At 41.4% G+C, this 25,284-nt stretch overlaps 1 protein-coding gene across 1 annotated transcript in view; it reads left to right on the top strand.

Moving 5' to 3' along the window:
• The window catches only part of LOC132895969 (cilia- and flagella-associated protein 100-like), a 58,532-nt gene that overhangs the window by 27,364 nt on the left and 5,884 nt on the right, over nt 1-25,284 (top strand). Inside the window, exons 5-11 of the mRNA XM_060936700.1 lie at nt 5,674-5,831; nt 6,066-6,146; nt 6,478-6,632; nt 7,039-7,123; nt 17,838-17,874; nt 19,964-20,115; nt 24,097-24,232. Of these exons, the coding sequence (XP_060792683.1) occupies nt 5,674-5,831; nt 6,066-6,146; nt 6,478-6,632; nt 7,039-7,123; nt 17,838-17,874; nt 19,964-20,115; nt 24,097-24,232 (804 nt within the window). The remainder of the gene's footprint in view (nt 1-5,673; nt 5,832-6,065; nt 6,147-6,477; nt 6,633-7,038; nt 7,124-17,837; nt 17,875-19,963; nt 20,116-24,096; nt 24,233-25,284) is intronic.

Here is a 25,284-nt window from a genome sequence, read left to right as displayed (position 1 = left end):
ACTTTTTCTGCCTGTTGATGCGTCGCGCTGTCCAATCAGAGGCGGCCAAATTTGCATATTACAGGAAGGATTTCTGGGATAGCATTGAGTTTACAGACGTTGTCTTCTTAAAACTGAATAAATATTTAAAAAGAGCCAAATGAGCCAGTCTTTTGAACGGCTCTTTTCAAAGAACGGATCACAAAGATGACATCCGTTGTCACAGCACACCCGTATTTCCCAATCGTCTCGTTTATGTCATCAACAAAAGCTCTTCTAAATTTGAGTGCCCTATCATCTACATGACGTGACACAGTTGTTGGATGGGGCAGAAGATCTCGCACATCGAATTTGCCTATTGTGGCTGCCGTGTCAACTAAGTGTTGGGCAAACTGAGCTAATCCCTGACCAGCGATGCTGTCATACGGGCGGAGGTCCGCAGCAACAAAATCAACACATTTCTCCACGGTCTTTGCCTTCAACGCATCTGTCACTTTTGCGTTGTTCCCTCTGAACTCCAACAATTGTTGTCCTTTTAACACAGTACATACATGGCGATTCAGGCCTGATGTACCTGATTTATGGCCGTTGTATGTCAGAACCTTTTGGCACTTATCACAGCAAGCAAAGGGCAGCTGATTTCCATCCGCGTCGTACACGAGTGAGAACGACTTCCAAATGTCCGATTTCAGGACTCTTGACTTTTTAACGGTAAATGTACCTCTTTTTAAACCAGCACTTACTTTTGAAGCACTGTGAGATTCAGTAAAGGAGCTCTGCTCTTCTGCCATGATCGGAGATCTCAAACATGGAAGAGGAAAAGAATCGAGAAACGAACGAGAGATATTTATCCTCTCCTGGATCAGAATCAGAATTCTGATGACCAGCTCATCTAAGATGTCATTGAGGCATCATGTTAGTGTGGGTCACTGGAGGCTGGGTGTGAACGGCGAGTCATTAGAGTGATCAAAGGATTTCCCGTTAGGGTGATCAATGGCAAATTTAAGATGCCATTCCTCACTCAATCTGGCAATCTGACTCCCTCTGCAAATTTAGGCATCTTAAAATGTTTTTATTAATGCCAAAAATAAAATATCCAGCACAAATTATATATGATAGACATAAATTAATAATTTATAAATTTTATTTCAAACACGTTTTTAGTTAGCGGGACTGCAGCTCTATCACCGCTCCCGCCCGTGCTGCATATGTGCACTCCCGCTCCCGCCCGCGCACGCATATGTGCACTTCCAGTCCCGCCTGCGCCTGCAATGAGCTTTCAAAATTTGTCCCGCGCCACACTGCTTTGCGGCGGGTCCCGCGAGTCCCATGGGACTCCTGCGGGAGTGCAGGGCTCTAAAAGCCACTGCTCTCCACAAAGAACATTGCTGCTCGTCTGCAGTTTGCTAAAGATCACGTGGACAAGCCAGAAGGCTATTGGAAAAAAGTTTTGTGGATGGATGAGACCAAAATTGAACTTTTTGGTTTAAATGAGAAGCGTTATGTTTGGAGAAAGGAAAACACTGCATTCCAGCATAAGAACCTTATCCCATCTGTGAAGCATGGTGGTGGTAGTATCATGGTTTGGGCCTGTTTTGCTGCATCTGGGCCAGGACAGCTTGCCATCATTGATGGAACAATGAATTCTGAATTATACCAGCGAATTCTAAAGGAAAATGTCAGGACATCTGTCCATGAACTGAATCTCAAGAAGGTGGGTCATGCAGCAAGACAACGACCCTAAGCACACAAGTCGTTCTACCAAAGAATGGTTAAAGAAGAATAAAGTGAATGTTTTGGAATGGCCAAGTCAAAGTCCTGACCTTAATCCAATGGAAATGTTGTGGAAGGACCTGAAGTGAGCAGTTCATGTGAGGAAACCCACCAACATCCCAGAGTTGAAGCTGTTCTGTACGGAGGAACGAGCTAAAATTCCTCCAAGCCGGTGTGCAGGACTGATCAACAGTTACCGCAAATGTTTAGTTGCAGTTATTGCTGCACAAGGGGGTCACACCAGATACTGAAAGCAAAGGTTCACATACTTTTGCCACTCACAGATATGTAATATTGGATCATTTTCCTCAATAAATAAATGACCAAGTATAATATTTTTGCCTCATTTGTTTAACTGGGTTCTTTATCTACTTTTAGGACTTGTGTGAAAATCTGATGATGTTTTAGGTCATATTTATGCAGAAATATAGAAAATTCTAAAGGGTTCACAAACTTTCAAGCACCACTGTACAGTGTTCGAAATACCCGTCTGCAGTCTGCATTTTGCAGAATGATTTTCAAGATTGCAGAAGAAAAATTAAACAATCTGCAATTTTGCAGAATGAAAAAATCAGGCTCAGGATTCAATGGTTCTCAATTTAGCAAACTAGCGGTGCTATAAATAAACTGAAACCTGCGCCGCACGAACCTGACGGCGTTTTCCAGGTCAAAGTTGAGCAATATTTACGTAATACCGACAAAAGGCGACGACAACCAAATAAGGGCAGTTGCCATTTTCCGATGTAAGATTGTCACTTTTAATACCCGCCTGGAGAACCCGACAACTACCTCGGCAGTGTTCGGCAGTTTCCGCTATGCATCTCCCAGAATTCAATGCGGCACAACAAACATGGCTCCCAAGAAGAGGATTGTTTCTTCGGGGCAAGAGTCCGACAAAAATGCCAAGAAAACAAGGACGATTTTGTCGTATCTCGGCAAAACCGGCAGCCAGCGTGACTCCAACAACAACAGCGACAGATCGCGCGTCCGCGAGGGGGACAAAAATGAAGACGGGATCTGGTTCAGAAAGCGAAGACTCTGACTAGTTCTTATCTTGCATACATATATATTGGTAAATTGTATAGGTTTGTATATATTGTATTGTTGAATCATGCAAAATTATACTGATATTATATCCCTTTTGAAGACAGCAACAGTATTTTACCTTTATTCATCGATACTTTTGAATATTTTGTTTTCTCATACCAAGCTACACTAATACATGTTTTGTGTACAGGTTCTATTTTTTTTTACTAGTGCTGTGTTGCCTGTGGTGCAGACGAGCACAAAGTGAAACAGTTGCCCTGTAAGACAAAGCTCATCGGTTCAGTTCTGTAGCTCTCAGTTCTGCCATGATTAGTTTGTACCCAGTTCTCTGTTGTTAGTTTAGAGCAGTGAAGCCCCTGCAGTCGTTCTCCGTTCAGTTCATAACCTTGCACTTTAGAAGCCAGGCAAACACAATGAACCCAAACGTCTTTCTATTTGCCAGTTGGGTTTTATTCCTTAAAGGAGTACACCACCCCCAAGTGAAATTGAGTCAGTCCCTGCAGTCCCTAGAGTTGGATGAGTGAGCAAAAGCGTTTTGTAGCCGACCCAGCCATTGTCCTGATCTGGAAACGTCCCAGTTAGCTTTAGCTTAGCGTAGTCGCTGTAATCCGGCATGTTCAGATAGCATTGTCGTTGCAGAAGTGAATCAAATAACTCAAGATTTTTTATAATTATTTCTCATGACCTGTACATTCACATCGAGTACACATATCAATGCAAATTAACACGAAGGGATTTACTAGACCAATTTATATATGGAACTATTTTCGGCCACAGCACAGGCAAAGCACCGCTGCAGGCGCAAAGACACTCGTACGAGGTGACGTGTGTCCATATTGGGTAGACATGAGGAAAACCTAGTAAAAAAATGTACTGTTGTCCCAATTTGGTGCATACTCATTTGCCAGGATGACAGGGGTGTTATTTAATCTACCCACAACTATTATGTAGCGACCAGCGGGATCTGCCTCAACCCTGACATGATGAATGGAATATTTTTATGATTAAGAATTGCAGCTCCCCTAGATTTTGAGTGGAAATCAGAATGATAAGATTGACCCACCCATCCTGCTCTTAGTCTAGAATGATCAAAGGTGTGAAGGTGGGTCTCTTGGAGGAACGCAGTCCCTACATTAAGTTGATTTAAATGTGAAAATACTTTTTTATGCTTCACTGGATGGTTTAAGGATTTAACATTCCAACTCACAAAAGTGACCTGACAACCACGTTCAGGTGTGGCCTAACCATATTCTGTTATAGAAGGCATACATTTAAAGGTATAGTAATATATGATGGACTTGATTGGTTGTATGTATACAAAGATAAACCCCTCTACTAAGACATTAACGGACAAAACAGAAAAGGGGAAAAAACAAAAAAATAAGAGTTCGGTGCAATGTTCTCCCATCCCCAGCCACCAGTCATGTTGTTTTGATGGCAGGCCAGATGAGCGACTATGTCCTTGACATTTGTTCTCTCTATCTCTCTCTCTCTCTCTCTCTCTCTCAGGCCCATTTCAAACTATTTGGGGGCCCTAGGCAAAGGGGGATCTGGGGCCCATAATTATCCCCCCCTCGACGAAAGGCCTTATGGCCGCCTACCCACTGAAGACTTAATAAATAAACATCACACATATTGTAATCATTCTTACGATTTTTACTTAATAAATGAACTCTTTACATTATTATAAATAATTATCAAACCCGATTAAACACAAGAATAGACAAAATACACACACACACACACACATATACACCGTATATATAAATCAAATATGAAAATAAGACAAAGTAATATAAAATGTGCAAATAACACAACACTGAATATTTACAGTATATACACAAGTAGAAATAACTTCAAATGGTGATTAAATGATTACAAACATGAATAAGAATCTTAATAAGAACCAGCACACACAGAAAAGTGCAAAAGGTATAGAAAAACACATAAAAATGTAAGAATACACAACTAGAATCATGGGCAAAATGTCTAAAACTGCTGCTTGCGGGCTTTGGCTTCAGTAAAGGCAGCCACAATACCCTCCATGTCCAAAGACCTGCGGACATCACATTCAATTGACATCAGTGCCACTTTTTTACATAAATAGCCTATTTATGTAAAAAAGAGCTTTCTTGTGAGCCATCCCCTGTCCTACTCCATTCATGCTCACGACACACTAGCTACTTCTGATGAAAGCCATGCAGCTCGCTGAAACTAACTCTGACTATGACATTTTGATAAACACAATAAGTTAATCTGGGAGAAGTTGACAGTCTTTCGCCTATTTGTGTGGCACATATTAGAATTTTTAGCCAGTCCTTGCAAGTTTGTAAGCCTGTTGTGCACGACAATGTTTACATCACTGTTATAAACACTGTCTACAAGATAACTACCATTAACGTAAGCTAGCTACCAAATTTGCTTGTTGACCCGCTCGGTATTAATGAGTGTGTACATTCTCACTTACCAGTGTCTTGTTTTTTTCTGTCTTCCTCTTCCCTTTTCTTCTTTCTCTTCTGGCTCCCTGAGGGGTAATTTCGCTTCATATTTGATTTTGGGTTTTTTTTGCCGCGGAGCTCTGCAACCACTTGACTGGACGGAGATGGGCATTGAGGGGTTGACAACAGACTGTCATTGCACTTTTCGGCCAAAGCATGTAGGGAGGCGCTGTTGTGCATTAGGGGGCCCTCCTTGGAACTAGGGTACTTCAACAAGTGTCATTAGGCGCTGCGCTGCCATGCTCAAAAGGTTGTCATTGCTATTGAATACATAACCAGTCGTTCGGCAGCGGGGGCCCTTCGAGGGCTGGGGCCCTAGGCAATTGCCAAGTCTGCTTACCTTGTTGCAACAGGTCTGCTCTCTGTCTCTCTTCAGGAGTCTATTGCAGCAGGGCAAGAGAGGCTTCAGAGACTGAAAGAGCAGATACGCTTGAACAAAGAAGAGACGGCAAAGGAAGACGATTGCTTTACTGAAGAGGCCTTTGTGAAGTATGTCGAGGAGGAGGAGAAGAAGATGTTGCTGGCTTTAAGGATGTATGTTATGTTATGTTATGTTATGTTATGTTATGTTATGTTATGTTATATGTTATGTTATGTTATGTTTGAGCTCTATTTCTACTGAAATTCTGTAATGATGTGATAAGCGAAGGTCATATGGTCGTAACGGTGTATTATGGTTCAGCTGCTTGTTAAAGGCTCTGTGAAGAGCATGAATAAATGTTTACAATTGTTTTTAACCCGCGAACATTTATTTCTTTCATGGTGCAGAGCTGAAAAAGAAACCAAGGCCTTACTGGAGACAAAGGAACTGATCCGGAGGACAAATGCGGAAATTGTGAAAGTTAAAAAGTAAGCTGTTTACAGAATAGAAACATGACACGTGTCAAACCAACAGCTCGAGCATCAGCATACAGATGCTGTCAGGTTTGGTTTTGCTCTCTGCTAAGAGAAAACAGGCATGAAATAATTTTTGGCTTCTCTAACAAATTCCCAAAAGCATTCATTTCCTAATGACTTAACCATGAGGGGAAAAATCTATTATTCCAGTTTGTTTTGAAATTGAAGATATTCACTGAAAAAAACCCCAACATTTTTACATATACAACTCAAAAAAAACAAAATAAAAAAAACCCAAACCCTGCACCTTTTTAACTGCATGGTGCAATCTGTCTCTGACCAGGGATATCGTCATGTACGAGGAAATGCTGAAACACGATCAAAAGTGCCAGGATTTCCTCTGGAAGATCACGCCCTTTGAGTGGCAAGAGAAGCAGAAAGCCAAGGAGCAGGAGATTGAGGAGGCTGTTGCAGAAGAGAAGGAACCAGCTACAGAAGGTTGTGTGTGTGTGTCCACAAAATTTCAGGGTGCTTTCACATTATACAATTTTTTTTCAACTGCTAGCACGTACAGTAATTTACATGTAGTTCTGTGGGAAGTGACAGAACGAGTGGTGGAGAAGTTGTTCACAGCGGAGCTTGAAAACAATTCAGCTTTACAGAAACGTATATGATGATCTAGATATGGTAGTAATGAGCATTTTTCCCTCTTAATTAATCAGGTCATAAGTTAGGGGAAGTGAAGATTAGTTAAGCAGAAAATAGAGTGAGATTTATGACATGTTGAATAGAAAATGTATATATTTTTGCCAATAAATAACCAAAAATAACAAAGACTCAGTGCCATTATGTGAGAACATCCTCATAATGGTCAGTGGTCTAAACGATGTTAAACATTTTGCAGGTCAAACCCATGGGGTTGGTCCAGCGCTTCCCCAAGAGCAGCAGGGTTTTGGTGCCGAGCTCTTCTTCAAGAACTGTGCCGAACAGTAAGTGACAACTGATCCAAGAAATCACACATCAAATCCAGCAGCTCTGTCGTGATACCTCTGGATTCAGGCGTGTAGGTAATATATATATTCTGTCCACGTTCACTGGATATGAGCAATTGCACGCTCCGATTGGCTACTCTACTACTAGGATATCAGCTCATATAACGTGAGTAGAGAAAAACAAAATGGCGGAGCGTGTTGCGGAACCAACCGAGGACGAAATAAAAACTCTACTAGACAATACCCCCCCCCCCCCCCAAAATAAAGGCAACAAAATACGGAATGAAAGTATTTGATGGTAAGAACGTACCTTTTTATTTTTCAAGAATTATCGCATTTTTCACAAATTGCTCCTGTCATTTCGCCAGTTTGTTTACATTCTAAGCGGAAATTATTTTTTCAGATATTTTGTATAAATTTTTTATTTATCGAATTTGACACTTTTTTGATGGAATAAAAACGTGTTCTATTCCCTTCTAGCGGGTTTCATTCATTTGGTTTGATAGCATGCAATATTGTTAGCATATCACTTATCCTACGTGTATTACGTCACTCTACCCAATGGAGAATGAGCGTTGAATATGGTTTACGATATTGCATGGTTGTCAAGACAACAAGACGTCACACATCGGAGATGTAAATCTTCCGCGCTAGCGAGTGACTGTGACAATTTGTAAACAAACATGGCCGCCAGGTTTGCTTCATTAAATACAGAAGATTTTGAGAGAATTTTGAAAGAGAAAGACGCGTCGAACACCCGAAAGGAATGTGTATGGATAATAATAATAATAATAATAATAATAATAATATTGGCTGGGTTTTTTCGTGGTCTATCAGATATATTTCATTCAGCTACTCGTCTTCGACTCGTTCAGTATCATGCTCACTGAATGGAATATATCTGATAGACCACGAAAAAAAGCCAGACAATATTATTTAAATATGTCACTCAGATCTGTGATGTATTTCGTCTGAAAAATTGCGAGTTTTTCAACACGAGAAGATAAACGTAATATCTTCAAGCCAACGTGTGATTTTCTTTTTATTATATCGACACATTCACAAACAAAACATCCCCAAATTTATCAAAACAATTCATCGATTTCCTCACAAGTGACAGATAGAGATTTACAAGTACTGGTGGGAGAACATACTGACGGAAATCACTCAGTTCATCATGTCATGCTCGGAGTGTGCACAGGCCAAGGTTCCCAGGACACTGCCAGCAGGAAAGCTGTGCCCTCTTCCCATGCCACAACGACCCTGGTTGTACCTTGCTGTGGACTTCATCACAGATTTTCCACCATCTCAAGGTAACACCACCATCCTGGTAATCATCGACAAGTTCTCCAAGTCACTTAAGCTTATTCCTCTACCGGGCCTCCCCACAGCATCTCAAACGGCAGAGCTCATGTTTCACCATATCTTCAGGTACTTTAGCATCCCAGAAGACATCGTCAGTGACCAGGGTCCCCAGTTTATATCACGCTTCTGGTCGTGCTTCATGGAACACCTGGGCGTATCAGTCAGCCTCACATCCGGTTATCACCCGCAGTCTAATGGTCAAATTGAAAGAGCCAATCAGGAAGTAGGCTGCTTCCTGAGAATCTTCTGTATACATAACCAGGGGGACTGGGCGCAGTTCCTCCCCTGGGCCAAGTATGCACAAAACTCCCTGAAACATTCTGCAACATAGCTAACACCTTTTCTGTGCATACTCGGCTACCAACCGCCCCTGTTCCCCTGGGACGACACCCCAGCCCAGGTACAATCAGTAGGGCAATTCCAGCAAAACAGCCTCATGGCAACTGAAATTTCAAACTAGAAATATCACTTCAAATACTATTTGGCCATGTACTTTGGCTACCTAACTGTAAGGAAAATAAGGATTTCAAGCAGCTTGACTGAACTTAGGATTTGTACTACACATCCAATTTCAGCCACTGAAAAATAGCATTTTTCAACCCAAAACCACCTCTTTTCTTCCTTACACCCTCACTCTAGCCTCTAGCTTACCACAGCATTTATTGTTCTTGTTTGATTGTATGGATGCCAGAGTGTTAGGAGCATCATCTAAATTTCGGAAGTAAGTATGATTTTCCTTGGGCTGGATGACAGAAACGGTGCAGTCTCTTTCCATAACGTGAGTAACAAAAAATGATGAACTTTTCCCTCGTTTCACACTGCTGTTAGATAGGACTGTCAGATTCCTGTATTCATCTCTTCTACCTCCACTAGTTACATTTATGAAACAAAATGAGGAAGACCCCTCATAAGCTCTGAGTGGAACGGTATTAAATTCTGTAACCTGAGTAACATGTAGCGTGAGTAACAGTGTCTGTAATGTGAGTAACACGGTTTATCACTGAGATCTAAAGACTGAAGTTTACTTTCCTGTTTGTCAGTGAGTGGGAGCAATTAGTTATCGTTCTGAGACAAAGGTGGCAGCATGTTCACCCACAATGCAACAGGAGTTGCAGCCCATTTCCTGCATGGAAGAAGCAGACCTCATGGACCTGAAGTGACCAGCCAGAAGAAGAGGGAACAGGCAACATCTTACCAAAAGCAGCATGAAACTGCGGACCGTGGTTCTTCATCTGGTGGGCTACTACAAGTGGATTTCTCCGAGAACTACACCTGCCAAGCACAGGATGAAATACAGAGTGCCCATTGGCAACAGAGTCAGGTCAGCCTTTTTACAGCGGCATTTTGGCATTCGGAGAGGCTCCACTCGATGGTTATCACATCAGACAACCTCACCCATTCGAAGGATACCGTTATTGCCTACCTTGATCGTCTTCTTGAAAGCAAACCAGACAACCTGAAAGACCTCTCAATTTGGTCTGATGGGGCATGTTCGCAGTTTAAGAACAAATACACTCTTGGAGCAGTCGCCACCCTCAAAAAGAAGCATAGCATAAAAATAACGTGGAATTTTTTTGCAACATCCCACGGTAAGGGCCCAGTTGATGTTTGGCAGATGGTGAAGACACGCAAACATCAAGTCAGTAAGGCCGCATCATTCACCAGAGCAGCCCAGTCAATATCGAATGTGGAGGTCATTGAAATGAGTCTTGAGTCAATTGGGAAGACCAACCAAGACCTTGGCCTGGAAGACATCTTCAACAATTGCAAACCACTTCCTGATGTTGCCGATGCCCACTGTGTCACTGTGAATGGTGAAGTTGAGATCTTCACCCGAACCAAAGAGAGAACACAAGATCCCTTGCCACTATTGGAAAATGATGACCCACAGGCTGTACCTTCCCTGGACACTGAGGACGTTCAAACCAAGCAAAAGGATATCTCAGTTGCTGAAGCTGAAGAGAAAAGGTCGCAAAATATCACAGAAAGAGGCAGTCCAACACCAGTCTTGGTCTCAGATGATGATCAACAGGGTGAAACTTCACACGAGTACATGGATTCCTGAGATTGTGAAGTTGATGACACAGAAACTCCACTGGAAGAAACTACTCACAGCTTAGAAGCAACTCAAAACAACAAGGAAGAAAAGATCGAACTCCAGGCATACTATCCTGTTTATTTCAGCAATGCATTCTACATTGGTAAGGCAGTGGAAAAGCGAGACAATGGGATACACTTCAAATTCCTGCAGTCCATTGGTGCATCCCAGTTTTGATGGCCAAAGAAATCAAGGTCTGATTGAGAACAGGAAACAATATCTGAGTTGGAAAGGATCTTCCATGGTCCTGTCTGTCTGGTAGGACATGATCCCTTCTCCATTGATGAAAGAGTGCTGAAAGAAATACGACAGAAATACCAGGAACTCAGAAAGAAACTGCACTAAGCATATTATATTGGACACTAATGTATAAGTTACAGGTGATGACAACAGTGTTCTATAGGTTCTATAGTTTATAGTGCCATGGGTGAAGGACGAATGTGTGATCCGGGGGGGGGCTGTCAACTCTGAGTATCATCACTCTACTTGTAGTACTTTAAATTTAATCATTTATATCACTCTTTAGAATTGATATCCTAGGGAATGAGGTTTCAATGCACATGTTGTGTTCTTCCATTGTACCTGTAACGTGAGTAACATGACTTTTTTTTCTTTAAAGGGATAGTTCAGGATTTTTGACATGAATCTGTATGGCATCCCCATCAATAGTGTCGTGCAAACACACTGACTTACCCCCGACAGCATCCCGTGAGTCCAGTTCTTGTCCAGTTTTGGTCCAGACAAAAGTAGTCCGGCAAGTTTGTTGGGGTCACGAAAGTAAAACGTTTTTCTTCTCAAAACAGTATGTGTTCAAAAGAGTGATATATTTGCATCACAAAACCGTTGTCAAATAAAAAGTCAGACCTCGAAATCGCTTGGCACTATTTTCTCTCCCTTATCATCACTGCGCGCTGCCGCCAGGTGACAGCCACGGCTGTTTCATTCATTGTTTACTGCTAGCAAAGTTAGCGACAACATGTCTGACTACGACAGCGACGTTGAAAACATTGACTTCATCTCACAGCCAAAGGGATATCTTTATGAACCCGAATATACAGATGAAGAAATTCGCCAGATGGAGTTAGAACGGGCAGAGAGAGAAAGGGTGGACAGAGAAGTGGAAGAAGGTGAAGCTGGAGCCGCAGCTGGAGCCGCAGCTGGAGCCGCGAGACACCGGGTGACCGACAAATGGTGGTGTACTTGTTCCAAATGTGAAGTAATGCAGACGGAGGTGGAGTGCTACTGCTGCCATGAATGGGATCTCATCATGCCACAGATGCAAGACCTTTCAATTGACGAGGAGGCCAGCGTGCCAGCTGCTGTCTGCATCACAAACCACACTGACTTCCCTGCACTCCTGAATGTTGGTGTCTTGCAGACGTTTTTCCACATTCCTAAAATTAACTGGAAGAAGTGTCCCAGGCCAGCTGGCGTAAATTTGGAATGTACAAATGTGTCTGGAGTTAGGATATGTTTGCTCTATGTCAGTATCTTGTAATGTCACGGGCAGATAACAACATGTCTTTCATTCATGTCTCAAAACACAACGTTGCTAGCAACTAGCTCTAGCTGATTCTTGAAAGCCTGTCCGCTTGAAAGCATGGCGGTACAACTTTGTTCTTACCTGGGGTGCAGGGACAGCAGCTTTCTTCAAAACCCGTTTCTTCCTCAGTCCTGGGCATGAAGAAACATAGTCGTTGTCGCTGAAGTGCGCACTGCAAACACGAAGCTTTTTTACCTTTGCCTGTTTGGAGTCCACATGGAAGCCCAGAGCAACAAGCCAAAGTTTCCTCAGTGACACGTCCGTCATGGGAAAACGGTGAAATGTGTGCGGAGATTCAGCCACATCTTTGTTGCTACAGCCTGGATAGTTGCAAGTGCGCACCATTTTCACAAATATATTATTGTATAGGTTATAGAAGGTGATAAATTTGTCGCTGTTCTTGCTCTCAAATTAGCTTGTTAGCGCTGCTGATCTGAACTCCTAATCACTGCCAAACAATGGGAAAGGTGTTGATTCCTGCGCAGATGTCAACATGACAGCGCGCAGTGATACTGAGGGAGACAAAATATAGCGCCAAATAATTCCGAGGTCTGACTTTTTATTTGGCAACGGTTTTGTGATGCAAATACAACCCCGATTCCAAAAAAGTTGGGACAAAGTACAAATCGTAAATAAAAACGGAATGCAATGATGTGGAAGGTTCAAAATTCCATATTTTATTCAGAATAGAACATAGATGACATATCAAATGTTTAAACTGAGAAAATGTATCATTTAAAGAGAAAAATTAGGTGATTTTAAATTTCATGACAACAACACATCTCAAAGTTGGGACAAGGCCGTGTTTACCACTGTGAGACATCCCCTTTTCTCTTTACAACAGTCTGTAAACGTCTGGGGACTGAGGAGACAAGTTGCTCAAGTTTAGGGATAGGAATGTTAACCCATTCTTGTCTAATGTAGGATTCTAGTTGCTCAACTGTCTTAGGTCTTTTTTGTCGTATCTTCCGTTTTATGATGCACCAAATGTTTTCTATGGGTGAAAGATCTGGACTGCAGGCTGGCCAGTTCAGTACCCGGACCCTTCTTCTACGCAGCCATGATGCTGTAATTGATGCAGTATGTGGTTTGGCATTGTCATGTTGGAAAATGCAAGGTCTTCCCTGAAAGAGACGTCGTCTGGATGGGAGCATATGTTGCTCTAGAACCTGGATATACCTTTCAGCATTGATGGTGTCTTTCCAGATGTGTAAGCTGCCCATGCCACACGCACTAATGCAACCCCATACCATCAGAGATGCAGGCTTCTGAACTGAGCGCTGATAACAACTCGGGTCGTCCTTCTCCTCTTTAGTCCGAATGACACGGCGTCCCTGATTTCCATAAAGAACTTCAAATTTTGATTCGTCTGACCACAGAACAGTTTTCCACTTTGCCACAGTCCATTTTAAATGAGCCTTGGCCCAGAGAAGACGTCTGCGCTTCTGGATCGTGTTTAGATACGGCTTCTTCTTTGAACTATAGAGTTTTAGCTGGCAACGGCGGATGGCACGGTGAATTGTGTTCACAGATAATGTTCTCTGGAAATATTCCTGAGCCCATTTTGTGATTTCCAATACAGAAGCATGCCTGTATGTGATGCAGTGCCGTCTAAGGGCCCGAAGATCACGGGCACCCAGTATGGTTTTCCGGCCTTGACCCTTACGCACAGAGATTCTTCCAGATTCTCGGAATCTTTTGATGATATTATGCACTGTAGATGATGATGATATGTTCAAACTCTTTGCAATTTTACACTGTCGAACTCCTTTCTGATATTGCTCCACTATTTGTCGGTGCAGAATTAGGGGGATTGGTGATCCTCTTCCCATCTTTACTTCTGAGAGCCGCTGCCACTCCAAGATGCTCTTTTTATACCCAGTCATGTTAATGACCTATTGCCAATTGACCTCATGAGTTGCAATTTGGCCCTCCAGCTGTTCCTTTTTTGTACCTTTAACTTTTCCAGCCTCTTATTGCCCCTGTCCCAACTTTTTTGAGATGTGTTGCTGTCATGAAATTTCAAATGAGCCAATATTTGGCATGAAATTTCAAAATGTCTCACTTTCGACATTTGATATGTTGTCTATTTTCTATTGTGAACACAATATCAGTTTTGGAGATTTGTAAATTATTGCATTCCGTTTTTATTTAAAATTTGTACTTTGTCCCAACTTTTTTGGAATCGGGGTTGTATATCACTCTTTTGAACACATACTGTTTTGAGAAGAAAAACGTTTTACTTTCGTGACCCCAACAAACTTGCCGGACTACTTTCGTCTGGACCAAAACTAGACAAGAACTGGACTCACAGGATGCTGTCGGGGGTAAGTCAGTGTGTTTGCACGACACTGTTGACGGGGATGCCATACAGATTCATGTCAAAAATCCCGAACTATTGCTTTAACTGTGTGTAGAGATAATAGTTCATTAACCTATGCCAACTGCTTTGTTCTCTTAAAAAGTTTAGTAATAAAAGTTCAAAATATTATCAATCATTTTGCTGTGTCTTTTCTAGTTTAGCAAGATATTGAAAGCAAATTTAGCATTAAAAACGCCATGAGATTTTTGCGTAACGTGAGTAATGCTGACAAAAGTCAGCCTGGAAGAACCATTAAGCAGAATTTTTCTAATTTTGTCATATATGGACCATGAGAGTGGCCTATGGTTATCGTGGTGAAAAAATAAGAATGTTTAGTCCATTCACAAAATAGGGAGACACCTTTATTCAAGAGTCACGTGCTTTAAATGTAACATGAGTAATGCTGGAATTGCCCAGTAGAGGACTGGTTCAAGAGCAGCCAAGAAGTGTGGGAGGAGGTACAGTACACCAATGCTTAGAATCCATCAACGCCAAGTACAAGGAGTACACGGACAAGCACGGGCCCGAACCCAGATTTTCCCCCAGGCGACAGGGTCTGGGTCTCCACGAAACATCTACATGAACCCAACACACGTAAGAAGCTTCAAACATGCTACCTCGGATCGTTCAAAGTCAAACGCATCAATGAAGTCTCATATAGACTGGAACTCCCCCCACATAGCCGAATCTCCCCCACGTTTCATGTCTCATGTCTGAAACCTGCCATCCCAGGTCCTTTGTCGTCCAACTTACCAACACAGGAACACCTGGAACTGGAAGGAGAACCCATCTACCAGGTAAACAAGATACTGGACTCTAGACGCAGAAGAGGGCGTATCGAGTATCTGGTAGACTGGGAGGGTTATGGTCCGGAGGAACAGAGCTGGGTAGAAGCCAAGGACATCCTGGACCCTCTGCTCAAACAAGAATTCCATGCTTAGCGTCCAGACAAGCCTGCACCTAGAGGGAGAGGTCAGCCCAGAAAGAACAGAGCTCCTGGAGGTAGCTCCTGTGTGTGTGTGTGCGTTTCTGTCAGTATCCCCATTGAAAGCGCAGTCACTAACCAAACTACAAACATGGACTCCCAGAACTACACATCCCAGAACACACAGCGCCCTCTGTCACCGGCCTGTTGAACTCAGCTGACAATCATCACACATATTATTAGTCTCCTCGTATAACCACGCCAGTTCCACACCTTCATTGCAAAGTATCGTTCTGTGTTCCAACCAGTAGGCTACTACCGAGCCTTTTCATTGTCTGCCTGCTATCTCATTCTGACCCCTGCTAGCATTTCTCTCTCGTCTCTCGTCTTGCCTCACCTGCTTTGTCTTGTTTGCATGATCGATCGACCCTCGCCTGGTTACCGACTACGTCTCTCGTCACACAATTTGGCTTTTTTGCAGTCTGCTTCTCAATCTCTTTCTGCACATACATCCGTAAGTGCCTGCAATCTGACAGTCACTCAGATCCGCGATGTATTTTGTATGAAAAATGCGAGTTTTTCAATACGAGAAGATAAACTTCATATCTTCAAGCCAACGTGTGATTTTCTTTTTATTGTATCGACACATTCACAAACAAAAAGTCCCTAAATTTATCAAAACATTCCATCGATTTCCTCACGAGTGACAGATAGAGATTTATGTCACGGTTTTGGTTCTCCATATCCCGGATGGAGCTCGGATAAAAAAATACGAGTGGCGTATTTCCCAGTAAAATATTTGTGTGTGTGTGTGATAAATGGATATACAGTACCTGTGCTGCAGATGAAGTACATTATGGTGGAGTAATCAATAAACCTTGAAACACACAGGACTGAAAACTGCTAAAACACACACAGCTTGTGAACTTTAATGTTTCTCAACAGCCAATATTTTAGCGTGCTGATTCAGCATGTCGGTTGACTTGGTAACAATAAGGTGTCATGCAGGCCGTATCTGGTGATGTAATGCAAAAGTGAAAGGAATTTAATACAGTTAGGAGACCTAGAGTATGTACATTTGGTGGCAAGTGTTTCCCAAATAATTCTCAGTCATCCACATGTGGAGCCGGACAGGACAGGGCAGGACAAGACAGGGCAGGGCAGGACAAGACAAGACAGGGAAGTGCAGGACCGGGCAAGGCAGGCAGGACAGAGCAGAGCAGAACAGGGCAGGGCAAGACAGGACAGGGCAGTACAGGGCAGGGCAGTACAGGGCAGGGCAGGGAAGTACAGGGCAAGACAGGACAGGGAAGTACAGGACAGGGAAGTACAGGGCAGGGCAGGGAAGTACAGGGCAGGGCAAGACAGGACAGGGAAGTACAGGGCAGGGCAGGGAAGTACAGGGCAGGGCAAGACAGGACAGGGAAGTACAGGACAGGGCAAGGCAGGCAGGACAGGGCAGAACAGGACAGGGCAGAGCAGGGCAGGACAGGGCAAGGCAGGACATGAGGAGGTCATTAGGTAATTAACTGATTAGTATTTCAATGTGTTATTGAGGTCTGTTCAAGAAAAAAAAAGTCAGTTACAAAATAAGGAGCTTGTTCCAACAATATAGCGAACATATTATTTACTCCTTAAAGGAGAACTGAAGGCAAATTTTTTCTTATCAAAATTCTCTCATTTTATTAAATACAGGAATGTATGTTTGATCACTATTTTGTCGCTGCTATAGCAAGTTCTGAGTGTCTGAAATCTGCTCTGTAATATATCAGTCCATATGTCAAAGCAATGGCCGTAAATGAGATTCGTTGAGACCTGTGCGAGACATCGTAGGACGGAAGTAAAACGTACAGCGGAAATCAAAGCGACCAACATCTGCCAACGTTGTGAAAAGACGCGCGTGCCCTCTTTCGAATGCTGATGTAATCAAGCCGGAAGTTTTGTTTGTTTTGATAGCAATCAGGAAAGTTTGAAAAAAGTAGGCAGTAATCGTCATTTAAACTTGTTTTTGTGCAATATTTCGTTTGGAAAACAGTTTTCAAAATGGCGGCATTGACACCTGGCTGACACTTCACGTTTTGAAGTCTCGCACAAGTATTGTGAAGATCGCGCGGATAAGCGACGCCTGCCGTGGACCAAACGAACTAAATTCAACACGGCTAAAAACCGAATAGGCCGATAAGTATAATATTTAATCACAATTAGTTGCCAATACGAGTCATGATATAAGGTTACTAAAACCCAAAACGTAATTGAATAACACGTTAATTAAGAAATAAAGCAAGTTTAAAAATGACTTCAGTTCCCCTTTAAGCTGTTGATAGCATAATGACATATCTACCAAGATGATAATGACGGTCCTGTGCACTCATTTTCTGTCTTGTCTTTATAACACTGACTATCTCTGAACCCCATCAGGGAGAAGATGCCTCAAGAGAATGAGGGGAACCAGGAGGTCAGTGAGGTCTGATTGCAGAAAAGTTTCTTCATCTTATCAGGGCTATTTCAGTATACAGTACAAAAATACTTTAAAGGGATCCTCCAGCGGATTTATTCTCAAACTTATTAAAAGTAGTCGCAGATTTAAAAATCAAACTTTCATTTTCGGAGACAAATTAGTGTTCGAGAAAAATGAATTTTCTTTAAAATGTCAGATGGGCTTCCTGCGGTGGTGACATCTGTGATGACGTCAGCTAGCGGTCGCTCGGAGCAACTCCGCTGTTTATATTCTCTGTTTACATCGTAGTTTTGCTAGTTTTACAAGTATTTTACCAAAATTATCAGTTTTTCAATAAGTATGCCTCATTGTGTCACATATAAATGCCACAGTGATGCTAAAATGAAAGCACAAGCTGGAACTAGACTGCATTTCCACAGAGAAAATGCAAAGTGTGATTGATCATCTGGAACAGAGAGTCACTGGCAGAAACTGGATCAGACATGAGACCTCACGCTGCTAAATATTTTTTTACATGATCTACATGGTGCTGGGTGGATTAACAGAGAGTGTGGCATGTGACACTACACACACTTTTCCACACACACTATCTGTAGATCATGTAACAAAGGATTTAGCAGCGTGAGGTCTCGTGTCTGATCCAGTTTCTGTCGGTGACTCTCTGTTCCAGATGATCAATCACACTTTGCATTTTCTCTGTGGAAATGCAGTCTAGTTCCAGCTTGTGCTTTCGTTTTAGCATCACTGTGGCATTTATATGTGACACAATGAGGCATACTTATTGAAAAACTGATAAATTCAGTAAAATACTTGTAAAACTAGCAAAACTACGATGTAAACAGAGAATATAAACAGCTGAGTTGCTCCGAGCGACCGCTACCTGACGTCATCGCAGACGTCACCACCGCAGGAAGCCCATCTGACATTTTAAAGAAAATTCATTTTTCTCAAACACTATTTTGTCTCCAAAAATGAAAGTTTGATTTTTGAAATCTGCGACTACTTTTACTGAAAATAAGTTTGAGAATAAATCTGCTGGAGGATCCCTTTTAATATGATTATCCCCCGCTGGCCGAAAGGGGATTATGTCGTGACGATGTCCGTCTGTCTGTCCCTCAAAGGGTGCTCACCTTCTGAAATCAACTCCTCTCACAACTGTTGGAGGAATTTCACCAAACTTGGTAAAAGGCATTGTTATATGTCGGTAATACGCAGATTGTTATTTTGTTTAATTCTGTCACATTTTACCAGAGTTTGAGAATAAATCTGCTGGATTAGATTAGATTAGATTAGATTAGATTAGATTAGATTAGATAAAACTTTATTGATCCCTTTGGGAGGGTTCCCACAGAGAAATTAAAATTCCAGCAGCATCATTACAGATAAACAGAGAATAGAAAATAGAGACAACTTCTAGATAAATTAAGTATTTACACACATATAAAAAATAAGATATGAAAAAAAAAGTCCAGCAGGAGAGGTATTGTACATTATATTGCACTTTATATTGCACATTGTCCGGTATTGCTTATTGTCAGGCTAGGCTACTGCTCCTTCCCGTCCTCTGTCCTCCTGTTCCCCCTCCTCCCCCAGAGAGGAGTTGTACAGTCTGATGGCATGAGGGACAAAGGAGTTTTTGAGTCTGTTCATCCTGCACTTGGGAAGGAGCATTCTGTCACTGAACAGGCTCCTCTGGTTGCTGATGACGGTGTGCAGAGGGTGACTGGCATCGTCCATGATGTTCAGTAGTTTGTCCATAGTCCTCTTCTCTGCCACCGTCACCAGAGAGGATCCCTTTAAGCGTCTCTGCTGCTGTTCAACACAGCATATGCCTGGAGTGTTTAGTGGCTAAAAGCTACAGCTGTAGCGATGTAACTTATATGACACATATTACATAGGTCTGGCCACACCCCTGTACTGGATTTCATTTAAACAATGTGAATCTCCTGATGATGATGATTTAATTGTGTGCCTACAGGGCACTCTTATTGTCCACATTAGGAATGTTTATCCTTGCTGATGGCAGCTCGAGTGAATTACAGAATGTATATCTACTGCTTATACTGTATGTTTGATGTATGTCTAGAAACCTGAGATGTACTTCAAGGATTGTGGGCAGCTGCTGAACATCATGGCAGACATGGATGACAAGACCAATGATCTGTTTAAGGCATTAGAGGAGATTGAGAAGACTGTGATGAGCTACAGAGAAAGAATGATCAAAGAGAAAGAGCACATGTGAGTGACCTGAACAATCAAAACTCTTATTAGATGATTAAAGCTGGACCGCTTTTCAGATTTTTCGAGTGTAGGTCATAAAAAGAATTTTCCTGACACCCAATTATTTTTGTTTAGTGACTGAAAACTACTGAATTCGAATTACAGACTTCCAATTTTATTATTTAAAAAAAAAAAAAGAACAATTTACGGCCACGTGGTTCTAAATTCTCCGCTATTTTTTCCTGCTTCACCATGACCCAATTCAAGATACTATGTCATGCATCATGTGGTGGCCTACCCTGTTCACGCAAGGCATTGTGGGATACAAATTTGAAACAGGAGAGAAAAATGGAGGACGCGAGTGTGTGAATGAAACGTGAAAGAGTGACTACAGTAACGGAAAGAAAGCGAGAAGAAAAGACGTTATGTTCTATACGAAGGAAAGGAAACGCAGGACCAAACTAATAAATATTGGCGCTCAGCGAGCACCTCGGTGTGATCAGCTGTTCGTTTAGCGACAGAATGATGGAACTGTCAGTGCACGCTCAAAGGGAAACCTGTAGATGGCAGTAATGCAACACTGTGGATGCCAGCTGCCGTAAAACCCAAAAGAAGAAGAAGGTAAACCTGCGCATGCGCACACGGACTTCCTCTGTCTGCTTGACTGCGCCAAGCGAGCGATTTCATGCACATTATTTGCTTTAATCCCCTCAAATTAAATAACTTCCCAGCCACAGAATGGCCTGATATTTTGTGAGATATTACAGAAATAAACAGATCACAATCACCACATTTCAGAGAGAACTAAATTTCACTGATTTTATGAAATCGAAAGGAATACAGCCGTTTTATTCGACTTAAATTCTTCACACCCAATCTGTCATGTGTTAAAATATTGAAATATTTCTCTGTACTGATAAAAGAACAAGACTTAAAACTGACCCATCATGCATAATCCAAGGGCAACTGATAAAAATGTTTATCATACAAAATGAAAAATTGTAATTGTATACGGATTCGACAAACACAACAATATTTATGTAAAAACAATATAAAACTGTTGTATAGATTTACTAAAATGGAGCAAGACAGTGAAAAGCATTATCTGAGGTGGTGTTTACATTAGACCGTATCAGCGGATCATCAGATTAACGTTTTTAAAATGATTCGCATGCACACAGCAACGCCAATACACGGATACGCTAATCACATGACTAATTAGACGGCACGTCACATGATCCCAGTGCATATCGGGCATGCGCAAGTCACTCACGACTTGCAAGTGGAAGGATGGCAAGTGAACACCTTCAGCAGATAAACACACCTGGCTGTGATGTTCATGTTCTCACTGAGTTTAAGCGCCTGAAGGAGGTAAATAAGTTGAAGTGTGTAAATAAACCTCAGTGCGGCTCAGCGCTTCCTCCTGCGCTCCAAATCACTCCGCCCTGAACAGCGAGTGCCCTCTGGAGGGTGCGCACTCCGGCCCTGCGCAGCTCACAGAGCGCGCGAGTGAAGCGCACGAGCAGTGATTCGGGACTGAGCCGCTGTGTGTGTGATCCCAACGCCAGCGAATCAGGAAGGTGGATGTCACAGTGACGTTGTCCAATGACGACGTCAGCTAGAGCTCAGCACAGCGTTTCCGCGTTCCTCAATGTTTACACAGCACCGGATCAGATACGAACTGGGTTGAATACATGTATAATGAATGAATGAATTTATTTATTTCGAACATGTATAAAAATGTATGTAACTATTTATACATACAAAAGAAAGAAAATGAAAAAAGTGACAAAAAAAGAATAAATAAAATAATATAAAGAGCTAATACATTACAATACACCGCACATTGTTCGAAAAAGGAGTGGGAAGAAGTACAATACTTTTTTTAATTTCCCACCCCTTTTTAACTACCCCGAAATCCAAACTACATTAATACACTTATAAAAATATATACCATATATACACTTCATGATTATCCATATAAATATATAATTACAAAAATAAATATATACTACATACCATATCCATATACATATATATACATATACACATAACTATCTATATAAATATATAATTACAAAAAAAAAAAATATCTACTACATACTTATCCCTGTAAATATGAAGATATCTATCCCCATAAATAAATATATACCATATACTAAGCTAGTTCTAATATAACAATCAACCCTATTCTATTTATCCCTCATCATCCTCCATTAACATATTTCCTCTGCAATATACTTGTTTAAAAATATTTTTTTGTACCTTTTTTTAAACAGATTTATATTTGCACTTTGTTTTATTTCTGTCTCCAGTCTGTTCCATAAAGTCACCCCACAGCTCGATACGCACATGCTTTTCATATTTGTTCGAACCTTTGGTTTTTTAAAATTTAGGTCTCCCCTTAGATTATATCCCCCCTCTCTCTCACTGAACATTCCTTGTATATTTTTTGGCAATAGATTATTTCTTGCTTTGTACATTATTTGTGCTGTTCTGAATTTGACCAGATCCATAAATTTCAACATGTGTGATTTTATGAATAGTGGGTTTGTGTGATCTCTGTATCCTGTTTTGTTTATTGTCCTTATTGCTCTTTTCTGTATTGTACATATCGGCTGCAGAGTACGTGGGCCTTGGCGGATTCAAGTTGTTCTGCCTGTGGAGTCGTTTCCCGGCGTTTTAATGTGAACGGACAGTGCATCCGCGACGAAAACGAAACGGATACGGTCTAATGTAAACACCACCTGAGGTTTTGTGGTACCTGTGTGTGATCACACGAAAATGCACCTGGGCATAACCACAAACTCCTCCCTCTGAAAAGTGACCCCTGAAATACATACACTGATCTCTACGTAAAATATGTGGAGAGTTCATTGTCCAATCCACACTGTAGAGATGAGTGAAGCCATCTGGCGGCCATATTACCACACCCATCACGTGTATTTGGTTTGTGTGTTAAACCGTCATATCTGATCAAATTTGCCCCAGGAGAAGTATGTCCTGACTTTTCCCCCCTTTCATTACCTCCATTTATTTTCTCAACTTTACCCCCATTCCTTACATATCTTTATAGCGCTCCGCTTCACTGTTATTGTTTTTCCCTTTTCCAGTTAAGTCTGATCATTTTATTTATACGTTTTTTTTTCTACTATAATTATTTTTACAGAAATTATTTCAGTTTTTCTCTTCCACAGTGTATCTTTCTCTTTTGTATATTTCTTCTTCCTTTCTCTTTAGGACAGTTGTTGAAACAGGATTATTTTCTTATGTTATTTGCCGTTTTCACTTCATTCTCTCAGTCAGGTCTTAACAGTATTTACTGGCTCCATAATTCACATCCCACATGAATCGATACTGATAGAGTTCAATAACTTATAGATTATTCCTCAGAGCTCACACTAATATCTCCCAGCTCATTTTCTTGAATGCACATTGGCTTTTTTGTACTATTGATTTGTCATATTGATTTATTAGCTCATCCGGCCGACAGGTGATGAGTTTATGCCATCATGTGTTGTCCGTCGTCCATCCGGTGTCATCCACATTTCACAAAAATCACTTCTTCTCCCTCGATTCTTCACCAATTTTGATTCTTTCTGGAATGAAGGTGGGGGGTACCTGTGGTTCATGTAACTTCTACCCAGATTTGCTTCCTTACAATTATTAATGAAGTTATGGACTAATTAACCCTTAATGAGCAGTTCAACAAAAATCGCTTCTTCTCGGTCAATGGCTTCACTCCGACGAGTCAATGAGCTCCCCACATATTTTATGTAGAGATCAGTGGCTACATAAAATACGCTGACATATTAATAAACGCGACCTTTCTTTGTACCGCAAGCTTCATATCTATCTGACTGACTGACTGCATGAGAGAAAGGAAAAAAAAAAAACACCTTCTCCTGCCACTTTTTGTTGGGTGTTGCTGGATGTGCACGTCTACAGTCGACTGTCGGAGTGTATATTTTAACCTCTGTGGTGTTTGTGTCCATGCAGGAAGCAGGAGAACGCTCAGATTATTGAGGAGATTCAGAAGATAAAGATGAGCATTTGTGAAAATGAACAGAGTACAATAAACTTAAAACAGGAAGTCCAACTTTTTAATCTAAGAGAAGACCAAACTAAAAAAACGGTACACACACACACACACACACACACACACACACACACACACACACACACACACACACAGAGTGGAATTTTGTGCATACAGCTCAACTTAAAGGGATCCTCCAGCGGATTTATTCTCTAACTTATTTTAAATAAAATTAGTCGCAGATTTTAAAACACTCTGTAGATCATGTAAAAAAAAAACAGATTTAGCAGCGTGAGGTCTCGTGTCTTATCCAGTTTCTGTCGGTGACCCTCTGTTCCAGATGATCAATCACACTTTGCATTTTCTCTGTGGAAATGCAGTCTAGTTCCAGCTTGTGCTTTCATTTTAGCATCACTGTGGCATTTATATGCAACACAATGAGGCATACTTATTTAAAAACTGATAAATTCAGTAAAATACTTGTAAAACTAGCAAAACTATGATGTAAACAGAGAATATAAACAGCTGAGTTGCTCCGAGCGACCGCTACCTGATGTCATTGCAGATGTCACCACCGCAGGAAGCCCATCTGACATTTTAACTCATTCCTTACGAAATACTTCAATTTTTTTCAGTCACATTTTGACGGAATACTTTTTGTGAAAATCACGAATTTAATAGGTACATTCAGTTAAATGTCTCTATCTCCATAACAAATTATTTTAGAGGTAGAAAAGTATACATTTACCGAGTCCTTGAAACCTATCCTTTCTAAATATAGAATTATTTTTGTATAATTCTGAAGTAGGTAGGTTTCACAAGCATCAGTCATAATATTATATTATAATACTATAATAATATTATAGCAGTCTATCCCTGCTATAATAAACCTTCCCTACGCGGGTTTCCCGCTAATTATAATATCCAAATGTGGTCTATGTGCAGTCCTCTACAGCTCTGATTGGTCAAATTCACGTGTACTGCTTTATGACGTCACCAAAGCCGATAGTACCGGCTTTCTGTAGGGAATGGGAAAATTCGCCGAGCCACTGTCAGCGGCTTGCCGTAGGGAATGAGTTAAAGAAAATTCATTTTTCTCGAACACTATTTTGTCTCCAAAAATGAAAGTTTGATTTTTTAAATCTGCA

This window comes from Neoarius graeffei, chromosome 13, assembly GCF_027579695.1.
Source record: "Neoarius graeffei isolate fNeoGra1 chromosome 13, fNeoGra1.pri, whole genome shotgun sequence".
NCBI lineage: Eukaryota > Metazoa > Chordata > Actinopteri > Siluriformes > Ariidae > Neoarius > Neoarius graeffei.
Note: the sequence above shows the minus strand (reverse complement) of the source record. Positions and strands in the feature narration are given on the sequence as shown.